At 48.5% G+C, this 22,423-nt stretch overlaps 1 protein-coding gene across 1 annotated transcript in view; it reads right to left on the bottom strand.

Moving 5' to 3' along the window:
* Nucleotides 1-5,520: 5,520 nt before the first annotated feature.
* The window catches only part of LOC308578211 (uncharacterized protein), a gene marked incomplete at both ends in the record, with an annotated part of 54,818 nt that continues 37,915 nt past the window's right edge, over nucleotides 5,521-22,423 (bottom strand). Inside the window, 3 exons of the mRNA XM_081178464.1 lie at nucleotides 5,521-5,543; nucleotides 13,390-13,609; nucleotides 14,454-14,555. Coding sequence (XP_081034590.1) covers nucleotides 5,521-5,543; nucleotides 13,390-13,609; nucleotides 14,454-14,555 — 345 coding nt within the window. The remainder of the gene's footprint in view (nucleotides 5,544-13,389; nucleotides 13,610-14,453; nucleotides 14,556-22,423) is intronic.

Raw genomic sequence — 22,423 nt, 5'->3', positions numbered from 1 at the left:
AATCACCGGCTACACAAGGAACTAGAAGGCAAGCGTTGGTTAAAATTACTCCCGGGCACTGGATCACCGCTGCTGTAGCTGTAGCCTGGAGACAGGGTCTGAGCGGAGTCTCAATACTTGGGGAAGGGAAAGAAGCCAAGCCGAAGTTTTGAAGCCAGGCCAGGGGAGGACCAGAGGAGACCATAGGAGTCCTCAGGTGCCTGGACAAGCAGCTGAACCCGACGGGCTTGAGGACCCAGCCTCCCTCCCGAGCCGCTTTCTCCAGCTGCACTTCGTCATCCTACCAGCTAGTGTGGAAAGCTGTGAGGCTGTGAGGCTTCGGGTTGCTGAAATTACACTTTGAGAGGCGAAGAAGAAGTCTACGGCAGAGAGAGGTGAGAAGAAAGGAGACAGAAGTTCCAATTAAACAAAACAAAAGCCTGGAAGTTCGCAAAGCGGTGAGACCCTTCTGTTTTAAGTAAAGCCTGCCTTCACTTACCCCAGAGACCGAATAGGGGAGGGACGGGGGACCGGATAAAGATTTAAATTGAGAGCCCTTGACTTGTATAATTAACCGTGAAGAGGGCTGAGCTGGAGAAGATTTACTAGAGCCCTCAACAGGAGTAAATCTCTATCGGAATTTTACTCTTATTATAGCTCTTCAACGAACTGTGGAGAAATCCCTGGAGTTAAATACTCAGCTGCACAGCTAAATCACTGACTGTGGTAGGAAGTTCCCTTCTTCTCTCCTGTATTATTTATATTATTTAGTTCATATTTACTGTGGCTATGGGCAAGAGGAAACGCCTCAGAGAAGCAGAGGAATTACTGCTTCTCCCTAGCCCCAAGCTACAAGCTAAGGGAAGAAGAGTCCAGTCAAATCCTCAAGCAGCAGTTACTACACACAATAGATTTCTTCCACTAAGTGACTTGGATGTAGCCATTCCCAAGCCCCAAAATACCATCTTACACACTTGTAATCTAACGAGCACTCCCATTAAAGGTGGGTCCGACGTGGATGGAAAAAAGATCCAGGATAAAGAGAACCAGCTGGGAAATGAGTCCTCCCATTTACAATTAGTCATTAGGACACTGGACTGTATATTTAAAAAGATAGACTTTCTGACGTGCTCAATTTCCAAGCTAACTGAAAAAGTGATGGATATGGATGCCAAAATTGCCCTCAAAAATAACTACCAGAGGGGACCTCCACGGATAGCCCCACCAAAATCTGGGGCAAAGGGGATGAGAAAATACAAACTAAACAATCTCATGTGTAAGCAAAATCTAACACTGCAACCAAAGAAGGTGTGCCTAACGATAAGGTCAGAGATATGGGACTGGTCAAGCTTAGAAGGAGCTAAAATTGCCCTAAGTAAAATCCTGAGAATAAGCACAGTTCATATCGATCTTCGTGCTTTACTTCCGCTAACTCAATCAAATGGCCCTTACAAAGTTATTTTAGCCTTCCATTCGCTGAGATTACCCTTATTAATAATAAGAGAAAAATGGAAATTCATAAAAACAAAAATCATACCCACAAGGGTTTTTGCGGACAGCATAGTAAATCCACTACTTGTGGAAAAAGGGAAAGAGACATTAGATTCAGAAACAAGCTCTATAAAATCGCCAGACAAAGAGATCTTGCTCTCCCCACAGAGAACGGAGGAGATCGTCTGCAGCCCACAACTAGGAATGAATTTGGGTAGTTCCAGAATATCCAGTGGTGAAAGCGCCCTTATGAATTCATTTGATGAATTACAATCACAAGAAAAAGAAAAAATAATAAATAAATTAGACAAATTAAGAGAGAAGATGTTTCAGGCCAAAAGTAAAATAGGAAACAAAGAAATTCAAACAAACAGGGCCATTGAAGGCTCGGTGGACCTTCTCCAATTTAGCCCACAGCCCCAAAATAGGTCTATAAAATCCAAGGCAACGATACAGACAATCGTCCCGCCACCTTCATTAGTTAATTTGGAACCAGCTCATCCTGTACCAACCGGAATGGATATATCTACTAAAGAACAGCAAAATGTAAACAAAATTTCGACACATTCCTCAATGCCTGACCTGGAGTCATCATTATCGGACGGAGAATCCCTAGCTGATGATCTAGAAGTTCAATCTGTTATCGATACGGACTGGACAGAAGACCCCTTGGGCCATATAAATAAGATGATATACCCATGGAAGGAAAATCTAATAATAGCTAAAACTTGTACCGACCTAATCTCTGCCCCCCTAGGTGATAAGCTCTCTGATAAAACAAGGGATTTCAGAGAGGAGATCAGACCAAACCAGGACACTACCCCTATAGGACCGAGCGAGCAGAGCAAAATTATAAACAGCTCAAGAGGCACACCTGCGTCAAAAGGAGAGAAGTCATCTACTATTAGTCAAAGGAAAATTACTGACTTCTTTAAATCTGACAACCCAAGATCAGCGTTCCCCCCTTCTCCATTGTGACTACCCAAACCCCAGTCAAATCTCCCCCCCCCCCCCCGTTCTCCTTTTTAAGCTGGAACATAGCAGGTTGGAAGGGGAAAAAATCTGACCCGGACCTTGTAAAACTAATAAACTTACACCAAGTAATTCTTTTACAAGAAACATGGGAAGAGGGGAGAGTAGATATTAATGGTTTTGATGTTACATCATTACCGGCATGCCCGTCTACTAAAGGAGGCCGGCCTAGTGGAGGATTAGTTATAGCAATTTCCTTGAAAATACAGGCAAAACTCACGCTTGTAAATGCTTCCACCTTTGCAATTACAGCCCTGATTACGGGGAAAAAATTTGAACTTGTTATAACAAATGTCTATCTTCCTCCTGGAGGCAACACTGCAGACTTATACAATAAATGGGGAATTTTGGAGGAACATCTTACTCTTTGTCTCTCCAAATACCCCAATATACCCAATGTTATAGCAGGGGACTTCAATGCTCGCATTGCAACAAACTGGGAGTCTTTAATCAAAGCCAAATGGTGGATAACTCCAGAATTCATTAATGACCTCGCCCTCCATACTCAAAGACTTTCCAAAGACAAAAGGGTAAATGAAGCAGGAACCCTTCTTTACCAATTGGTACTACGTCTAAACTTAGTGATTCTAAACGGGAACTGCCCACCAGACGTACCGGGTGATTTTACACACATAAGCTCCTCTGCAAACAGTGTCCTGGATTATATGTTAGTATCTCATGACATTTTCCCCAAATTTTCCCATTTTAAAGTTGAAAATATTCAACTGAGCGACCACCTACCGTTGGTCGCCACAATGACTATAGACTGGACCCCAGATGGAGACAGGCACCCAACACATCTGATTACGAACTCAGTATTGCAAATCAAAAGTGTTAAATGGTCCGAATTACAGGCCCAAAAATACTCAGCATATTTCCAACAAGGGCTAAAACAAGCATATTCAGGCTTAATTGAGGACTACTACGATTATGACCAAACTCTAAGACTATTCTCGAATCTGTCAGAAGATCTATCGTCCTTCTTCTCTGTTCCGACGCCTAAAATAAATCGAACACAAAGGAAGATAGGTGCATTGTGGTTCAATAGTGCTTGTAAACAGGCTAGACAACTTCTTGGTAACATCTACAAAGAATATAAAGCAACGGTCCTGCCAAAAGAATATTTCCAAGCAAAATCGGCCTACAAGCAAATTCAAAAGGGAGCTAGACAGGAATGGCAAGTGAATCAATGGCGGGCAATCATAGAAGCCTCATCATTACGGAACTCCAGACAATTTTGGCTCCTGGTAAATAAAAGAACTAAAAGATACCCTTTAACTATTATTCCTGCCCCGGTTTGGGAATCATACTTAAAAAATTATTTTGCCACAACTGACTGTACTGCTAACACAAGAGATGAATTTCAAGAACAGCTTCCCCTCTGGCCCCCCACTGATCCGGAGGACATCCATGATTTGATCGTTAAACTCAAAACAGGGAAAGCGCCTGGGCCAGACCTGATCCCGGCAGAAGCTATAAAATACCATGCGGACTGGTGGGCTTAAGTCCTGGCGACCATTTTTGATGCCGTTAACAACTCTGGAATGATCCCGGAAGTATGGAAGGACGCTATTATCGTTCCAATCCACAAAAAGGGCTCACCAGACGACCCAGGAAATTATAGAAATATCAGTCTGCTCTCAATAGTGGGGAAACTGTATGCCCGCTTCCTGTTGAACAGACTTACCCAATGGGCCGAAGAGAAAAAATTAATTGGGCCCGAACAAGCTGGATTTCGCCCAAAACAGTCAACAATTAATCATATTCTAATTTTACAGCATCTTGCCTGGAAATATTCCACCCCAAAGGGTGGCCAACTCTGTGTGGCATTCATTGATCTAAAGGCAGCATTCGATAGTATCCCCAGGAACATCCTCTGGGAAAAACTCACCCGCTGGGGCATCGACAGAAGGCTTCTCTGGCTAATAATTAAACTCCATGAGAACTCAGTGGCCAGAGTGAGACTCACTCCGGAGGGCGATCTCACCAATTCAATTCCCATTAACAGAGGTGTCCGACAGGGCTGTATATTGGCTCCATTCCTGTTTAATTTATTCATAAGCGACATGAGGACTCCCCTAACAGAGGCTCAAGAAAGGATTCACGCACCCCGCCTAGCACTTTATCGTTGCCCTCTGTTACTATATGCGGATGACGCAGTCATCCTCTCCTTTTCTAGAGTAGGTCTCAGGAGGGCCTTAAAATTTTTTGGATCATATTGTAACACAAATTCCCTTACAATTAATTATGGAAAATCTAAGATCCTAGTTTTCTCAAAGAGCCGGAAACTCCATAATTGGAGAATTGATGGGAGAGTCATCGAACCAGTTTATAGATTCCAATACTTGGGAGTTTGGTTACAACATAACCTTAGATGGAAGGCCCATGTAGCTTATGTTACAAACAGAGCCAAAGCTATCTCCTTGGCGATCTTGCGATTCTTCTTCACCGATGGAGCCCTCCACATCCCATCGGCGTTGAAAGTGTTCAAGGCCAAGGTGATCCCGACAATTGCTTATGCCATCTCAACTTGGGGGACTTTTGTCAACCTATCTCACCTACAGGTTATTCAAAATCAGTTTTTAAGAGGGATATTGAAACTGCCCAACTGTGTAAGTAATACAGCGTTACACATGGAACTTAATATTGTATCCCTGGAAAACGCCCTGTGGAAGCACATACTCTGTCACTGGTTATCTCTATGGCACAATCTCCCAAACTTGTATTTGATACAATGTATGTGGAGAGATGATTTCCAGAGCCCATGGGTAAAAAATTTACAACTGAAAATTACGGCAATGGGAATCTCCCCATCTAAATTACTAGAGCAGGACATAGTTCCAGCTAAAAGAACAGTAACCTGTAAACTAGAGGAGATGGACTTGCAGCAGAAAATGGTGTTGGGCAATGGTACCTGCTCACCTCAAAACCTTGGTTTATTACCCCTCTTAAGGCTCCCAAACTATTTGAATTCCTTAACTTCTTCAACTCATAGATATGCCTTTATAAAGGCAAGATTCAACGCCATCCCATCGAACATGCTGAGAAATAGATTTTCCAATGGACAGATATCGCTCTTATGTGATTGTAATTGTGGGGCACCGGAATCGTTGCATCACATAATCTTTGATTGTGCTTCTCACTCATCGGCCAGGAGCAAGTTTCTTGATCCATATCTAAAGGGAATCGCCGATGATTGGAATGAAGCCAAACTGAGATATCTACTAAATGATGAAGATCCCCTAAGATCACTCACGGTTGCCAGATTCTTGATCAGCGTCCTATCCCTAAAGAAGAAAAACGGACTCCTGTGCGGCTCAGATGACCCTTTTAAACCATGATATATGTTTTAGGATGTAACTAGGTGATATCACCACTGATGTCTTTTATTAATTTATGAGCAGAAGACGATGTCTATGTTGCAAATTTATTGTAATGTATGTTGTTGGGTCTTTTGCTTATTTTGCTTTGGTTCTTGTCTGTTCTTGTAAGTTTTTAGCTGTTTTAAATTTGGAGGTTTAAGTATATATATGTTGGTGGGAAACTGTCGTGTGACGGGCCAATGGCCGTAATAAATATCAATCAAGAATGGAAATAAAAAGTCCATTGTATAAAATACATTTGAGGGTCACTTGAGCAGGAAGCACGTGAGGCGCAGCAAAACACAGGCCGATAAACAGTAGACAAAGCCCATCTTTCCCAAACATCGCAGGAAAAGGCCAGAATTTACGAAGCGCATGAACCATCACAGCTTTCCTCAATGATGAAGCAATTGCTAATATATAATCATAGAACTAGGGAGTTTGAAAGGGCCACGAGGCTCATCTAGGCTTACCCCCTGCAATGTGGGAATCTTTGCCAAAGAGCTTCCCTCTTGTGGCTTATCCCCACAACAGATACTGACTTTGGGTTTTAGTCAAGCAAACAGTCTAATCCAGGCATTCCCAACCTGCGGCCCTCCAGATGTTTTTGTCCTACAACTCCCATGATCCCTACCTCACAGGACCAGTGGTCAGGGATGATGGGAATTGTAGTCCAAAACATCTGAAGGGCCGACGGCTGGGGATGCCTGGTCTAATCTGTCAGTGCCTAAATGATCTCAAGTGTCAGAACAACTTGACTGCTATCAGGAAATTTCCCACCGTCCCATTTCGACTCTCCAGCACCTGATCTGCATCACCAAGCAATCCCAAAATGCCGACAGCTTTGAACCTTGCAAGATCAAATGTCTCGCCCTGGACTGGACTCGAGGGACGATTCCGACAGATTCCACATGGGAAACGCTCATGTCCCATGTAGCACCAAATCAGTAGTGCATGTGCTTTATAAAAAGCCTTGAGGAGATGATTGTGTTGTTGTTTAGTCGTGTCCAACTCTTCGTGACCCCCTGGACCAGAGCATGCCAGGCACTTCTGTCTTCCACTGCCTCCCGCAGTTTGGTCCAACTCATGCTGGTAGCTTCGAGAACACTGTCCCACCATCTCGTCCTCCGTTGTCCCCTTCTCCTTGTGCCCTCCATCTTTCCCAACACCAGGGTCTTTTCCAGGAAATCCAGGAAATGCTGGGTGAGATCCCATGGACAGTAATACTAAAAGGAAAGGGAGTTCATGATGGCTGGGAGTTTGTTAAGAGGGAGATAGTAAAAGCACAACGTCAGGCAATACCAATGAGACTGAAACATGGAAGGTGCCTAAAGAAGCCAGGGTGGCTATCTAAAGAACTTTTAACTGAGTTAAGATTAAAAAAGGATGTGTACAAAAACTGGAAAAGGGGGGAAACCACCAAAGAGGAATTCAAACAAATAGCCAGCACGTGTAGACACAAAGTCAGAAAAGCTAAAGCACAGAATGAACTCAGGCTGGCTAGAGAGGTTAAAAGCAACAAAAAAGGCTTTTATGGGTATGTTCGTAGCAAAAGGAAGAACAAAGAAACAGTGGGGTCACTCAGAGGAGAAGATGGTGAAATGCAAACAGGGGACACAGAAAGGGCTGAACTCCTCAATGCCTTCTTTGCCTCAGTCTTCTCCGATAAAGAAAACAATGCCCGACCTGAAGAATTTGGAGCAAATGATTCAGCAAAGGAAACACAGCCCAGAATAACTAAGGAGATAGTACAAGAATACTTGGCTAGTTTAGATGTATTCAAGTCTCCAGGGCCAGATGAACTGCATCCAAGAGTATTAAAAGAACTGGCAGATGTGATCTCAGAACCACTGGCAGTCATCTTTGAGAATTCCTGGAGAACAGGCGAAGTCCCGGCAGACTGGAGGAGGGAAAATGTTGTCCCTATTTTCAAAAAGGGGAAAAGAGAGGACCCAAATAATTACCGCCCAGTCAGTCTGACATCAATACCAGGGAAGATTCTGGAGCAGATCATTAAGCAAACAGTCTGTGAGCACCTAGAAAGGAATGCTGTGATACCAATAGTCAGCATGGATTTCTGAAAAATAAGTCATGTCAGACTAACCTGATCTCCTTTTTTGACAGAATTACAAGCCTGGTAGATGAAGGGAACGCAGTGGATGTAGCCTACCTTGATTTCAGCAAGGCATTTGACAAGGTGCCCCATGATATTCTTGTAAAGAAGCTGGTAAAATGCGGTCTTGACTATGCTACCACTCAGTGGATTTGTAACTGGCTGACTGACCGAACCCAAAGGATTCTCATCAATGGTTCCTCTTCATCCTGGAGAAGAGCGACTAGTGGGGTGCCACAGGGTTCTGTCTTGGGCCCGGTCTTATTCAACATCTTTATCAACGACTTGGATGATGGATTCAAGGGCATCCTGATCAAATTTGCAGATGACACCAAAGTGGGAGGGGTGGCTAACACCCCAGAGGACAGGATCACACTTCAAAACGACCTTGACAGATTAGAGAACTGGGCAAAAACAAACAAGATGAATTTTAACAGGGAGAAATGTAAAGTATTACACTTGGGCAAAAAAAATGAGAGGCACAAAAACAAGATGGGGGACACCTGGCTTGAGAGCAGTACATGTGAAAAGGATCTAGGAGTCTTGGTTGACCATAAACTTGACATGAGCCAACAGTGTGACGCAGCAGCTAAAAAAGCCAATGCAATTCTGGGCTGCATCAATAGGAGTATAGCATCTAGATCAAGGGAAGTAATAGTGCCACTGTATTCTGCTCTGGTCAGACCTCACCTAGAGTATTGTGTCCAGTTCTGGGCACCACAATTCAAGAAGGACACTGACAAACTGGAACGTGTCCAGAGGAGGGCAACCAAAATGGTCAAAGGCCTGGAAACGATGCCTTATGAGGAATGTTTAGCCTGGAGAAGAGGAGGTTAAGGGGTGATATGATAGCCATGTTCAAATATATAAAAGGATGTCACATAGAGGAGGGAGAAAGGTTGTTTTCTGCTGCTCCAGAGAAGCGGACACGGAGCAATGGATCCAAACTACAAGAAAGAAGATTCCACCTAAACATTAGGAAGAACTTCCTGACAGTAAGAGCTGTTTGACAGTGGAATTTGCTGCCAAGGAGTGTGGTGGAGTCTCCTACTTTGGAGGTCTTTAAGCAGAGGCTTGACAACCATATGTCAGGAGTGCTCTGATGGTGTTTCCTGCTTGGCAGGGGGTTGGACTCGATGGCCCTTGTGGTCTATTCCAACTCTATGATTCTATGATTCTCTTCTCATGAGGTGGCCAAAGTCTTGGAGCCTCAGCTTCAGGATGTGTCCTTCCAGTGAGCACTCTGGGCTGATTTCCTTCAGAATGGATAGGTTTGATCTTCTTGCAGTCCATGGGACTCTCAAGAGTCTCCTCCAGCATCATAATTCAAAAGCATCAATTCTTCGGCGATCAGCCTTCTTTATGGTCCAGCTCTCACTTCCATACATCACTACTGGGAAAACATAGCTTTTACTATACTGACCTTGTTGGCAAGGTGGTGTCTCTGCTTTTTAAGATGCTGTCTAGGTTTGTCGTGAGATGATTACCCCTCCTTTATTGCCTGTTCCGGGTTGCCCAACCACTACCCCAGAGTCCTCTCTTGGCAGATCAAGAGGAGCAGGTGACGGCAAAGGCGGCCGGGTTTTGAGCTGGGGCAGTCAGAATAAGGTCCACTCTCGATTCAAAACCCTCAAATGTATTTGATATCATTGATTTTTCATTTCTATTCCTTGCAGATCATCTCGTTGTTTTATTGCTACAACCAAGGGCTGATGCAAATTAAGAGGATAATGAGAATGATGATGATGATAATAATAATAATAATAATAATAATAATAATAATAATAATAATAATAATAATAATAATAAATAAAAAATAAAAAAAACTTTTATTTGTATCCTGCCCTCCCCGTCCGAAACCGGGCTCAAGGAGGCTAACACCAAATATGTAACACTGGTATAAAATCAAGCAATAACGAAATTACCTCCTGAAAACAAGCCAGGATCAAATTCAAATCCAATTAGATGGCTTTCCGCAGGATTAGGGTTGGGAACAGTAAACGCTCATCAGGCCCAACTCTTATATGGGCCTGTGAGAACACTGGGAGGCCTCTTTCATACTAGTCCTTACACAAAAAGAGAAGGGGAGTCAGGTTGAACCAAAGGCCCGGCGGAACAACTCCATCTTACAGGCCCTGCAGAAAGATGTCAGATCCCACAGGGTTCTGATCTCTTGTGGCAGAGAGTTCCACCAGGCCGGGGCCAAGGCTGAAAAGGCCCTGGCCCTGGTCGAGGCCAGCCTAATCTCCCTGAAGCCCAGGACCTCTAACATTTTTTTTATTTGCAGACTGTTAGATCCTCCGTGGAGAGGCGGTCCTAGGCTGTATTCATTCGTTTGGCCCAACGTGGGGCTCGTACCCATGACCCCAAGATTCAGAGTCTCAGCGCTCTGCCGCTTGAGCTACTCACACAGCTGCCCTCTTGTGCACCTCACCTCAAATTTGTCCGAATTGTGCATGCCTGGGATTCACTGCATGAGATGGGAGGTGGGGTGGTTCCCAAAGTCAGAGCTCAGGTAGTCAACGCGGAGCCGGCCCTCACTGCCTTTCAGGTCCTTGGGGTGCTCGTAAGGCGGCTTGTGGAGCACGTTGATCTAGCAAGGGGATTCAAGAAAGCCGGGTTACGGAAATGACATGGGGGTGGGGGACATGAGGCCACATCTTTGAAGTTGTTCCAATGTTACAAATATACATACCTTTGACTTGACAGCCCAAGAAAGACACGCAGAAAATCTATGCTTTAACCGACTCTCCTCATTCCGCCATTTGAACGAATTTGGGCTCCACCTCCCTCCATGAGCCAAGAAGCAGGAAGTCATGTAGGCAGCAGGAACAGGGCATCCCGCCAGAATTCCCCAAGCCTGAGAGCACATACACGGCACCCCACCGAGGGAGGGACCAAGGGGGCAACCATAGACATCTGCCAAGGCAGTTTAGCAAGGCAGGTGTTCTGAATGCCCATCTCCAGACAAGTCCAGTGGGAAAGGACGTGTCAAGAGTTTTATTGTTCTTTCAGTGATGGAGATTTAAGGGGTCTGATAAAGGGACCTCATAGTGAATGCATAACCCTTGTATACCCCTCCTCATTTGTGATGTGCTAGTGATGTAGTGATGATGTATCAACGATGCTGCTTGAAGTGTATTCTGGGGGGAAGAAGGAAGTTTTAAAAGTTGACATTGCCCCATGCTCGGGGTTCTTACTCCTGGGCAGACCTGTGGTGCAACAGTAAGAATCATGGTCTACTGACCACTGTTTTGCTCCAAATTACCGGGCTGGGACTTCCTCCTTTTACTGACAGCATGGACCCATGGGGGACAAGTGCCCCGGTGAGCTAGGCTGTCAAGGAGTCACTCACCCTGGAATTTTTTCGCTTAACAGCCATTGGCGCCAATACAGAGCAGGCTTCCTAAACCTTGGCCCTCCAGCTGTTTTCAAACTACAGTGCCCATCATCCCTGACCACTAGACCTGCTAGCTAGGGACCATGGAGCTGTAGGCCAAAAGCATCAGGAGGGCCAAGGTTGAGGAAGCCTGATAGAGAGCTCTACCTCTCTTTCAAATCAGAGCCGGCAAAGGCGGTGGAGTTCCTGCGCGGGTGCCTCGAGGCGGTTGGAGGATGGATGGCAGCTAACTGGTTGAGGTTGAATCCTGACAAGACTGAAGTTCTGTGGTGTGTGGGCGGGTGGGGGGGACTCCCTGGTCCTGAACGGGGCAACTGTGCCCCTGAAGGACCAGCTGCACAGTCTGGGGGTCATTTTGGACCCATGGAGGCACAGGTCTGTTCTGTGTCCAGGGCAGCTCTATCTGGGATGCAGGATAAGACCCTCCCTGCCCACGGACTCTCTTGCCAGAGTGGCGCATTGTCAGGGGTTCAGGAGCAGAGACGCAGAGAAGGGAGGAGACAGAGAGCGAGGGGGAGGAATACGAAGGAAAGATGAGTGGGGATGACGAACCGAGATCACCGAGCCTGTCCAGTGAGTCCGAGGATTCCCAGAAGGGAGCGCCAGCGGTCAGAGCAAGGGGGGAAAGCAGGGGGACACCCCAGGAAGAAGGGTCCAGAGAGGGATCAGAGAGCAGCAGTTGGAGATCGGGACCCACGTACCCAGCCGGGAGCAGCAGGGAGAAAGGGGACCAGATATCGGGTTCCGGAAGCTTTCAGAAGGAGGGAGGGCATGAGTCAGGAGTAGTCACGCCCACCTCGGGGAGCGACGAAACGATCAAGAGGAAGGTAGAGAGTTGGGCGCGCGCGCCAAGTTCAAATGTAGCGGAAGCTGGCGCAGTAAGCAGCCCAGAGAGTGAGCCAGGTCCCAAAGCCCGCCGCAAGGAGGCGGAAGGGTCAGGGGGGTCCGCGTCAGAAGAGAGTAGGAAAGAAGAGACCCCGGGGGGCAGAAGGACCCAGAGACGGAAGGAAAGGCGCAGGAGGTGGAGCAAGGCTAGGGTATTAAGCTGGTGTGCTAGAGGCGGAGACTCAGACGGGTCTTCGCCGGTCTGACCTAGAAGAAGTAGGGCTGCACATTGCAGTTTGGAAATGGAACCTGTAATCCAATAAAGACTCTTTTAACCTGAACGCTGGCTAACGTGGTCCTATGTGAGCTGGGACTGAGTGGCAGCCCTGACACGCATGCTCTTGTTATCTCCAGCTTGGACGACTGCAATGCGCTCTATGTGGGGCTACCTTACTGCAATTAATCCAGAATGTGGTAGCCAGACTGGGGGCCGTGAACAGCCGCAGAGACCACATAACACCAGTCTTGAAAGACCTGCATTGACTCCCAGTACGTTTCCGGGCACAATTCAAAGTGTTGGTGCTGACCTTGAAAGCCCTAAACAGCCCAGCAGATGAAACTTTCCTCTGGTTGTCAATATTAAGAGGATGCCAGCAAGATCAAACCTTTCTGTAAAATAAAGGATTTAAATCCAGTCTGACTGAGACCACATACCACCGGTCCCAAGAGATCTGCTTTGGCTCCCAGTACGTTTCCAAGCACAATTCATAGTGTCGGTGCTGACCTTGAAAGCCCTCAATGGCCTCGGCCCAGTAGACCTGAAGGAGCATCTCCACCCCGGACACCGGGGTCCCTCTCCCGAGGGCCTTCTGGCGCTTCCCTCCCTGCAAGAAGCCAAGTTACAGGGAAGCAGGCAGAGGGCCTTCTCGTGGTGACGGCCGCCCTGTGGAACGCCCTTCCATCAGATGTCAAAGAAATAAGCAATTATCTCACTTTTAAAAGACATCTGAAGGCAGCCCTGTTTAGGGAAGTTTTTAAATATTTAATGCTGTCTTGTGTTTTTAATATTTGGTTGGCAGCCACCCAGAGTGGCTGAGGATACCCAGACAGATGGGCAGGGTAGAAATAATAAATTATTATATATTATTATATATCCAAAGCCAACATGAAAGCATTCAAACTCTGACGGAACGGAGCGGCGCACACCTCTTCACAGCATAGACCCACCTTGTCCAGGCAAAGGTTCCCATGTCTCTCGGCAATAGCCTTTCGGAAGCCGTGAGACAGTGGATACAGCATGCTGTGATGCGGGTGCACCGAAGGGAGCCGGTTCTTCTCCAGCTGGTCAGCCACAATACTGACAAGCTTCTTCATTCTCTCGTCATAATCGGTCCAATCACAGACGATCTGAAAGGGGGCAAAGAAAACCAGGGTTCTAGATTCAGGTAGGTAGCCGTATTGGTCTGATGAAGTCAAAATATATTAAAATTGTCCAGTAGTGCCTTAGAGACCAACAAAGTTTGTTCTTGGTATAAGCCAGGCACCCCAAGCCTTCGGCCCTCCAGATGTTTTAGACTACAATTCCCATCATCCCCGACCACTGGTCCTGTTAGCTAGGGATCATGGGAGTTGTAGGCCAAAACATCGGGGGGGGGGCGCAGGTTGGGGATGCCTGATATAAGCTTTTGTGTGCATGCACACTTCTTCAGATACACTGAAGCGGAAGTCCCCAGACCCTGATATACAGAGGGAGAAGTCCCCAGACCCTGCTATATAAGAGTAAGGAGAAGCCCCCAGACCCTGATATATAGTGGGAGGGTGAGTTGGGGTTTTTCTCCGAAGGGTAGTAGGAGTCAATGGGTATGGTCCACCTGCTGGCAACTGTGAATGACTGAAAAAACAAGGGATGGTACACAGATGACCTGAAATAGTTTTAGGATATGTAATGAGACACAGTCGTCCACAGGTTGACCATACCGATTGAGTCCTACTACCGTTCAGAGAAATACCCCGCCCCACCCTCCCTCTAAATATCAGGGTGTGGGGACTTCCGCTTCAGTGTATCTGAATAAGTCTGCCTGCACATGAAAGCTTAGACACAGAACAAACTGAGTTGGTCTCTAAAGTGACATTGGACAATTCCTGAATTAGGTGACGCTTTTACCATTACCGTGGTACCTTGGGACTCAAACGCCTCGGTTCCCAAATGCCGGAAACCCTGGGAGTGTTGGCCCTTAAAACTCTGCCTCACCTGCAAACAGTGCGCCAGGTTGCAGTAAGCGTCAGGAAAATCCGGCTTCAGTTTCAAGGCGGTGCGATACGAAGCAATTGCCTCTGGGATGTTTCCGGAATCCTAGAAAGGGAGGGATATTTCAGCAATTGCCACTAGCTTTTTTTCTCAACCATCAAAACCAAAGATGAAGAACAGACAGAAGGCACGATGATCCACACCTGGTAGACTTATAAAGTAACATTCAACAATCATTGGAATAGAACAGGGGTCGGCAAACTTTTTCAGCAGGGGGCCGTCCACTGTCCCTTAGACCTTGTGGGGGCCAGACTAGATTTTGGGGAGGGGGAAAAAGGAACGCATTCCTATGTCCCACAAATAACCCAGAGGTGCATTTTAAATAAAAGGACACATTATACTTGTGTCAAAACATGCCGACTCCCGGCTAGATTGAGAAGGCCATGGGGCCGTAGTTTGCCTCCCCATGCTATAGAATAATATTGAGTATCAGCATGTAAAAATTCAATAGAAACCTACTCTTAACAATTACAATAAATTGTAATTAATCGTACAATAAATGAATATTACAATGAATGATTATTGTAATTGATCATAGAATAAATGTTACAATAAATGGTTATAAAACAATGGCAAGTCACAGTGTCTACAATAGCCGCAGCGAGAATCTTAACAGACAAAGGATGGAAAGGAGAATCCCATCCCTACTAAGTTGGCGTAGCTAGCAAAAAGGCTAAAATACGCAGAATTAGCAAGATTATAATACAGGCAGAATTACGAGAGGTTTTGGAAGAAACATTTCATAGAGAACAGGACACTTGCAGAGTACAGTGGTACCTCTGGATGTGAATGGGATCCGTTCCGGAGCCCCGTTCGCATCCTGAAGCGAATGCAACCCGCATCTGCACGTCGCAATTCGCCGCTTCTGCGCATGACATCATTTTGAGGGTCTGTGCATGCGGCGAAACCCGCAAGTAACGTGCTCCGTTACTTCTGGGTCACTGCGGAGCGCAACCCAAAAATATTCATCCTGAAGCATATTTAACCCGAGATAGGACTGTATTGTCTAAATTTACAGGGGTGCCCAAATTTTCCCAAAGAGGGCCAGATTTGACATGAGGGCGGGGCAAATTTGTTGAGCTGTTTTAGGATTTAACCCCAAGGTTGTTGAGCTCTTTTTAGGATTGAAGTTGTTGAGCATTTGGGGGGGGGGGGTTGCCCCAGTAAGTAAACCAGGTTACGCTCCCCGGCCACACGCTGGACATGTGTGGTCTAAAAAAAAATGTTGGGAAAATTTAAATTCTTTGGCAGGTGTGGATTGACAAAGGACAGCAGGAAATATGACAAAACCAATGCATTTTGAGATCTAGGAGAGACGAGCAAAAGGGCGCCATCGGAAATGTGACGTAGGGGTGATTGGAAGTCACAATGAGATTTTTGGGTGTGGAACTCCACCATACTTTCCGTCTATATAAGCCACCCTCTATTTGGGGGGGCTCAAATTTAAGAAAATGAGCCATTCACCCACCCAATCACCCGTATAAGACCTCCCCCCCATTTTTATTTCAAAGTAAAAATAGCAATTTTTTCATTTTCCTTTTAAAAAAATTATTTACAAACAAACACATAGACACAAAACAAAATTCGTATTACCCTACCACCCAAAATTTCAGACATTAAAACCACCCTTGTGGCTTCCCTCCACCGCCCCTCACCCTCCTATATAATATTTCACATTGCCATTTTTATTTCCCCCCTATTTATTTATTTATTTATTTTTGATTTCATTTTACATGCTAGTTGCCGTACATTTTCAACACTATACATTACATATATGGATTCCCCACATCTAACCCTATACACAACTCAGCATTTACCCAAATACCCACGTGACTTCCTTCACTCACATTCACATTGCAATTTTTATCTAAATTTATATTTCTTAACTCTTTTAACTTACTATTTATTATTATTATAAACCAGATTTACAAACATTAAACCAAACATATCAACATGTTAGTTTTTGAGCAGTACTTGAACACATAATCTTCAAACCATTTCCATTATATTTTTATTTTCCAGTTTGATTGGTACCTTATTACTGCACTTGACCTTGCCAGTTCTATAAATTCAATTAGTTTCTTTATCCAGTCATCCTTTGTGGGTATATATTTCCTGTTCCAGTTTTGTGCAAGGAGTAGCCTTGCTGCAGCTGTCGCGTATAAGAATAATATCTTCCCATCTTGTGGTATTTCTTTACCTCTTATACTCAGTAAATATGCCTCTGGTTTTCCCCTCTAAATTAATTCTGATCATCTTTTTTATTTCCTCATGAATTTTTTAACGTTTCTGTAGCCCCACCATAAACGTATCTGTCAGGGGTTTAGGTGCAGAGGCACGGGCAAGGGAGGAAACAGAGAGCGAAGGGGAGGAGACAGAGGAAAGGATAAGTGATGACGACGACCCGAGATCTCCCAGTCTTTCCAGTGAATCAGAGGATTCACAGAAAGGAGCACCAGTGGCCAGGGCAAGGGGGGAATCTAGAGAGGCACCCCAGGAAGATAGAGCCAGAGGAGACTCAGGGGGGAGCAGCTGGAAATCGGGACCAGCGTCACCGCCAGGAAGCAGGGAAGAGGAAAGGAGCCAGGGGGGAAGCGCTGGCAGCTCACCACAGGAGGGAGGGCAGGAGTCAGGAGTGGCCACACCTCCATCGGGGAGCGAAGAAACGGTTAAGAGGAAAGTGGAAGGTTGGGCGCGCGCGCCAAGTTCAAATGCAGAGGAAGGCGGCGCAGTGAGCAGCCCCGAAAGGGAACCAGGTCCTAAAGCCCGGCGCAAGGAGGCAGAAGGGTCCGGGTCAGCGTCAGAAGAATCCCGGAAGGAAGAAGCCCCGGGGGGTAGAGGGACCCAGAGGAGGACAGTCAGGAGGAAAAGGTGGAGCAAGGCTAGGATATTAAGTTGGTGCGCACGGGGCGGAGACTCAGACGGAGCCTCGCCGATCTAGCTAGTAGACGTAGAGTTGCAGACAGCAGCGTGAGAATGGAAACTGTAATTCAATAAAGACTTTTACTTAGTGACCGCTGGCTAGCGCGATCCTCTGTGAGCTAGGATCTTGAAGCAGCTCTGACAGTAGGCTCCGTCTCCACATTGTGGGCATCTGCAGCCTCGAGGAGGGGAGAGAAACAGGCGCCCACTAGCGAGCTCACGAACGGCAGGAGACATGACGGCTGAGCAGCAGATAGAGGACCTCAGAAAAGCAGGGGCACAACTGAACGCCGAGGTTCTCGCATCCAGGAAGAGAGAGGACGAGGCAGCTGCCGCCTGCAGGGATCTCCAGGTCAGGTTAGACGTACTGGCAAAGCAAACACCCCGGCAGGAGGGAATTGGGTTGGCGAGACGGACAGGCGGACTGCTCTCTCACTTCGATGGGAACCTGCAACAGTATCCCAACTTTAGAGCCGACGTACTGTGCGCACTGCAACTGTTGCATAAAGACTTTAGAGATGAACAGGAGAGAGTGGGGTTCATCATGTCCCATCTGCATGGGGAGGCGAAAGCATGGTTGCGCAATTTATGGAGAGATAACGATCCGGCGCTCCAGAATGCGGATGCCTTTATTAAAGCGATGGATGGGTGTTTCTTATCAAGTATTGACATTGATCTTGCACGGAAGGAGGTGCATGGGCTGAGACAAGGGAGGGCCAGCGTCAGACAGTATCATGCCCGCTTTTTCGCCTTGGTCAGCGCCCTGGAATGGGACAGAGATTCGGCTCCTGTAAGAGACCTCTTTTGGGAGGGACTGCACAACTCGATTAAAGATGAGATAGCGAGGGGGGAGAGACCCCGAACCACCCAGGAGGTCGTTCAGAGGGCACTGGCTGTGGGGGTGAGGCTGGAAGGACGTCCGTGGAGCAAGGACGAAGGACGTGGAGGGCGCGAACCAGCCGGGGGCCCCTCCTTCTTTCCCAGAGAAGCAGCACGGGCGCAATCCACGCCTCCGCCAGGAGGAGGAGCCGAACCTATGGAGGTTGGAGGTGCAAGGGCTCAGTCAGCAACCAGAGCCCTAGCACCGGCAGCAGTGAAGGCGAAGCCTCCTAGAGGGACCAGGAAGTGTTACGTCTGTGAGCAGCCAGGGCATATGGCGAAAGAGTGTCCCCAGAGGCCCCACAAGCTTACTGCAGCCTCAGCAATGGTGACTGCAGCAACGCAGCAGGGAGGACCACAGCAGGGAAACGACGATGTCTGGCTGGAGGAAGAGGCACTGGGGCCCAGCCAGACGTGTTAGTGACGCAGTCCCCAGAGATTTTACAGCCAGTGAACCCCCTCCCGCCCAAACCAGTAGTGAGGCTCACAGCATCTCTCCAGCTGCCCAATGGAATCACCATGGACGTGCCAATCACCATCGACTCCGGCAGCAACGCGGACTTTATAGGGCAGGAATTTGTCGACAGGCACGCTGTGCAGTTGCTGCCGGCCACACTGCCCCTGCAGGTTGTCACTGTGGATGGCAGGGAGCTGCTAGGGGGGCAAGTGGTGAAGCAGACGCCACCAATGGTGATGCGACTTGGAAATCACAGGGAAGTCATCAGCTTCAACGTCACTCAACTGTCTGACACGCCCGTTGTATTGGGCATGAGTTGGCTGGACAAGCACAGCCCAACGATGGCTTGGTTCCAGAGGCAGCTGGTTTTCGGCTCTTCCTTTTGTGCTGAACACTGCATCGTACCCAGGCAGGAAGGAGAGGAAGAGGAGTCACAGCTGCTGCTAGGCACGCTGCAAGCGATTCCCCACAAGTACGCAGAATTTCTGGAAGTTTTCTGCGAGAAGGAGGCGGACAGGCTACCCCCTCACAGACCATATGACTGCAAAATTGACCTGCTGCCGGGGGCGGCGCTGCCTAAAGGGAAGCTGTATTCCATGTCTGAGGACGAACTGCAGGAACTCAAAGACTTCATCGATCATAATTTGGAGCGCGGTTTCATCCGAGAGTCTAAGGCAGCGGGGGGCAGTCCTGTATTCTTTGTTAAGAAGCGAGACACACCCCAAAAAAGACTCGTAGTGGATTACAGGATTTTGAACAGTGTGACCAAGCCGTCGGACTTCCCCATGCCCCGCATTGACGACCTCCTGGCGAAGGTACGGAAGGGAAAGGTGTTCACCAAGTTGGACCTGCGGGGGGCGTACAACCTCATTCGCATGCGGGAGGGTGATGAGTGGAAGACAGCCATGTTCACGCCACTGGGTACCTACGAATACAGAGTTATGCCTTTTGGACTGCAAAATGGCGCTCACGTTTTTCAAGCATTTATGCATCACGTGTTGGCGGGACTTCTCTACAAGACGTGCGTCTGTTTCTTGGATGACATCCTGATCTTTTCGGAGTCGCAGCAAGAACATGACAAGCACGTCAAGGAAGTGCTGGGCAGGCTAAAGCAACACAGGCTCTACGCCAAGCTGGAGAAGTGCCAATTTGACGTGCCGGAGGTGGATTTTCTGGGCTACAAGCTGTCTGACAAGGGGCTCGCCATGGACAGCGCCAAGGTTAGAGCAGTGTTGGATTGGAAGAGCCCACGCAACCGGAAGGAGGTCCAACGGTTTGTCGGCTTTGCGAACTTCTATCGCAAGTTTATCAAGGGCTTCGCGATGCAGACGGCGGCCATCACTGACACCCTTAGCTCCAAGAAGAAGAAGTTCATCTGGACAGAGCAGGCGGAGCAGTCCTTTCAGGCCCTCAAGCGTCTCTTCGCGTCGGAAGAGCAGCTGCTTCATGTCAACCCCAGCATGCCGATGAGGGTGGAGACAGACGCTTCGGACAGAGCAGTGGGGGCGGTCCTGCTGCAGAAGGACCAGCAGGGCGTGTGGCGGCCGGGAGCGTTTTACTCCAGGAAGCTCAGCAAGTCCGAGCAGAACTACACCATATGGGACAGGGAGTTGCTGGCCATTCATGCAGCGTTCAAGGCGTGGAGGCACTTTCTGATCGGCGCCAAGCACACGGTGCAGGTTTGCACGGACCACAAGAATCTGGAACACTGGCGCACGGCACAGTTCCTGAACCAGAGGCAGATACGTTGGGCTGAGTTCTTTGCGGACTTCGACTTCCGAATAGAGTATGTCCCGGGGGACACCAACATCATGGCAGACGCTCTCTCCCGCAAGCCACAGTATCTGGAGGACGCAACACCAGCGGCCGCCATGCACATCTTTGCACCGACAGTGTGGGCGTGCGCCGCGGCGACCGTGGACCTAGAGGCGGTGCGGCGAGCGTTGCAGGGGGACTCCTTCGCACAAACGAAGATGGCAGAGGTGCGAGGGGGCAAGGCAGCGGCCGACGGTTTCCAGCTACGAGATGGCTTGCTCATCCGTAAAGGGGCCATCTACGTGCCGGGTGACGAACTTCGAGCCAAGGTGCTTCAGCAGCTGCACGACGCACCCACGGCCGGGCACTTTGGCAAGGAGAAGACGGTGGAATTAGTAGCCAGGGATTTCTGGTGGCCTGGAATGAGAGGGGAGGTCGCAGACTACGTGGCGAGGTGTGACACTTGCCAGAGGGCAAAGACGGTGCACAAACCGCCGGCTGGACTGTTGGAGCCGCTGCAAACTCCGGTCGAACCTTGGGAAAGGGTGGCTCTGGACTTTGTCACGGATCTGCCCAGCTCAAGGGGCAAGACGGCAGTGTTGGTGGTGGTGGACCTGTTCTCCAAGATGGCGCATTTCATTCCGTGTGCTAAGGTGGCCACGGCAGAGCAAACCGCCAAACTGTTCATAGACCACGTGTTCAAGGTTCACGGTCTGCCACGGTCTATTCTGTCCGACCGCGGGCGGCAGTTCATCTCGAACTTCTGGCAGAAGCTGATGGGCTTCCTAAACGTCAAGATCAATCTGGCGTCGGCGAGACACCCGCAGACCAACGGGCAAGCGGAGCGAGCCAATGCCATCATGCAGCAGTACCTGAGATGTTATGCGAACCAACAGCCTGCGACGTGGGTGGATTACCTGCCGCTTGCAGAGTTTGCCTACAACAACACGAAGCACGTATCCACGGGCGTCACGCCGTTCTTCGCCAACAACGGGCGGCACCCTAGAACCTTCCCGGGACTGGAATGCAGGGGAGAAGGGGAGCCGCAGTCAGCAGATGCGTTCGCGTCGGAGCTGCAGGAAGTCCACGATCAGCTGCGGCGCCACCTGGAGCTGGCTAAACACGCATACAAGGTACAAGCGGACAAACACAGAAGGGTTGGCGAAGAGCTCCACGTGGGAGACTGGGTCTGGTTAGCAGCCCACGCAGTGCCGGCCAGGTCGTTGGCCAAGAAGAAACTAGGGCATAAACAACTGGGGCCCTACCAAGTCGAAGAGCAGGTCAACCCGGTGGCTTTCAGGCTGGCGCTTCCGGAGGGTTCCAGAATGCATCCGGTGTTCCACAGATCGGTGCTCACTCCCTACAAGGCACCGCACAGGTTCCAGGAACCCGGAACGGCGCCGAGTCCGCTCAGAGAAGGAACGGGGCACGCGGGAGTGGCACAGGAGGAGCGCATCAACGAAGTCACGGAGATTTTGGACTCCAGATGGGGGGAAGAGGGAGTAGAATACTTTCTCGCCAGGGAGGGCACCCCGGCCAGTGCGAACAGCTGGGTGCCGGGCTACGCTTTAGACGAACCTCTGCTCAAAGACGAGTTTCATGCCCTCTTCCCACATAGACCTATGCCAGCGGACTTTTTCGACGACTGGCTTTTCACGCCCACGCTTTCGGACAGCACGTTCAGGGGGTTCGACTCGGACGAGGAACCGACACGAGACGTCCGTTCCCCGGAGGGGTCACCCTCGGGATCTGTCTCAGAACCCTCGTATTGGTGGGACGATAGGCCGGAGGAGCAGTTCCGCAGGAAGTGGCTGGACTGTTCCGGCCGAGCAACGCCGCCTGGAGGAAGTGCGGGAGAGACGGACATGGACATTTTCGGGGACGACCCTGGTTTCGAGCA

Source organism: Podarcis bocagei, assembly GCF_964188305.1.
Source record: "Podarcis bocagei genome assembly, chromosome: W".
Taxonomy (NCBI): Eukaryota; Metazoa; Chordata; class Lepidosauria; order Squamata; family Lacertidae; genus Podarcis; species Podarcis bocagei.
The sequence above is the reverse complement of the archived record's forward strand: the minus strand, read 5'-3'. Positions and strand labels throughout refer to the sequence as shown.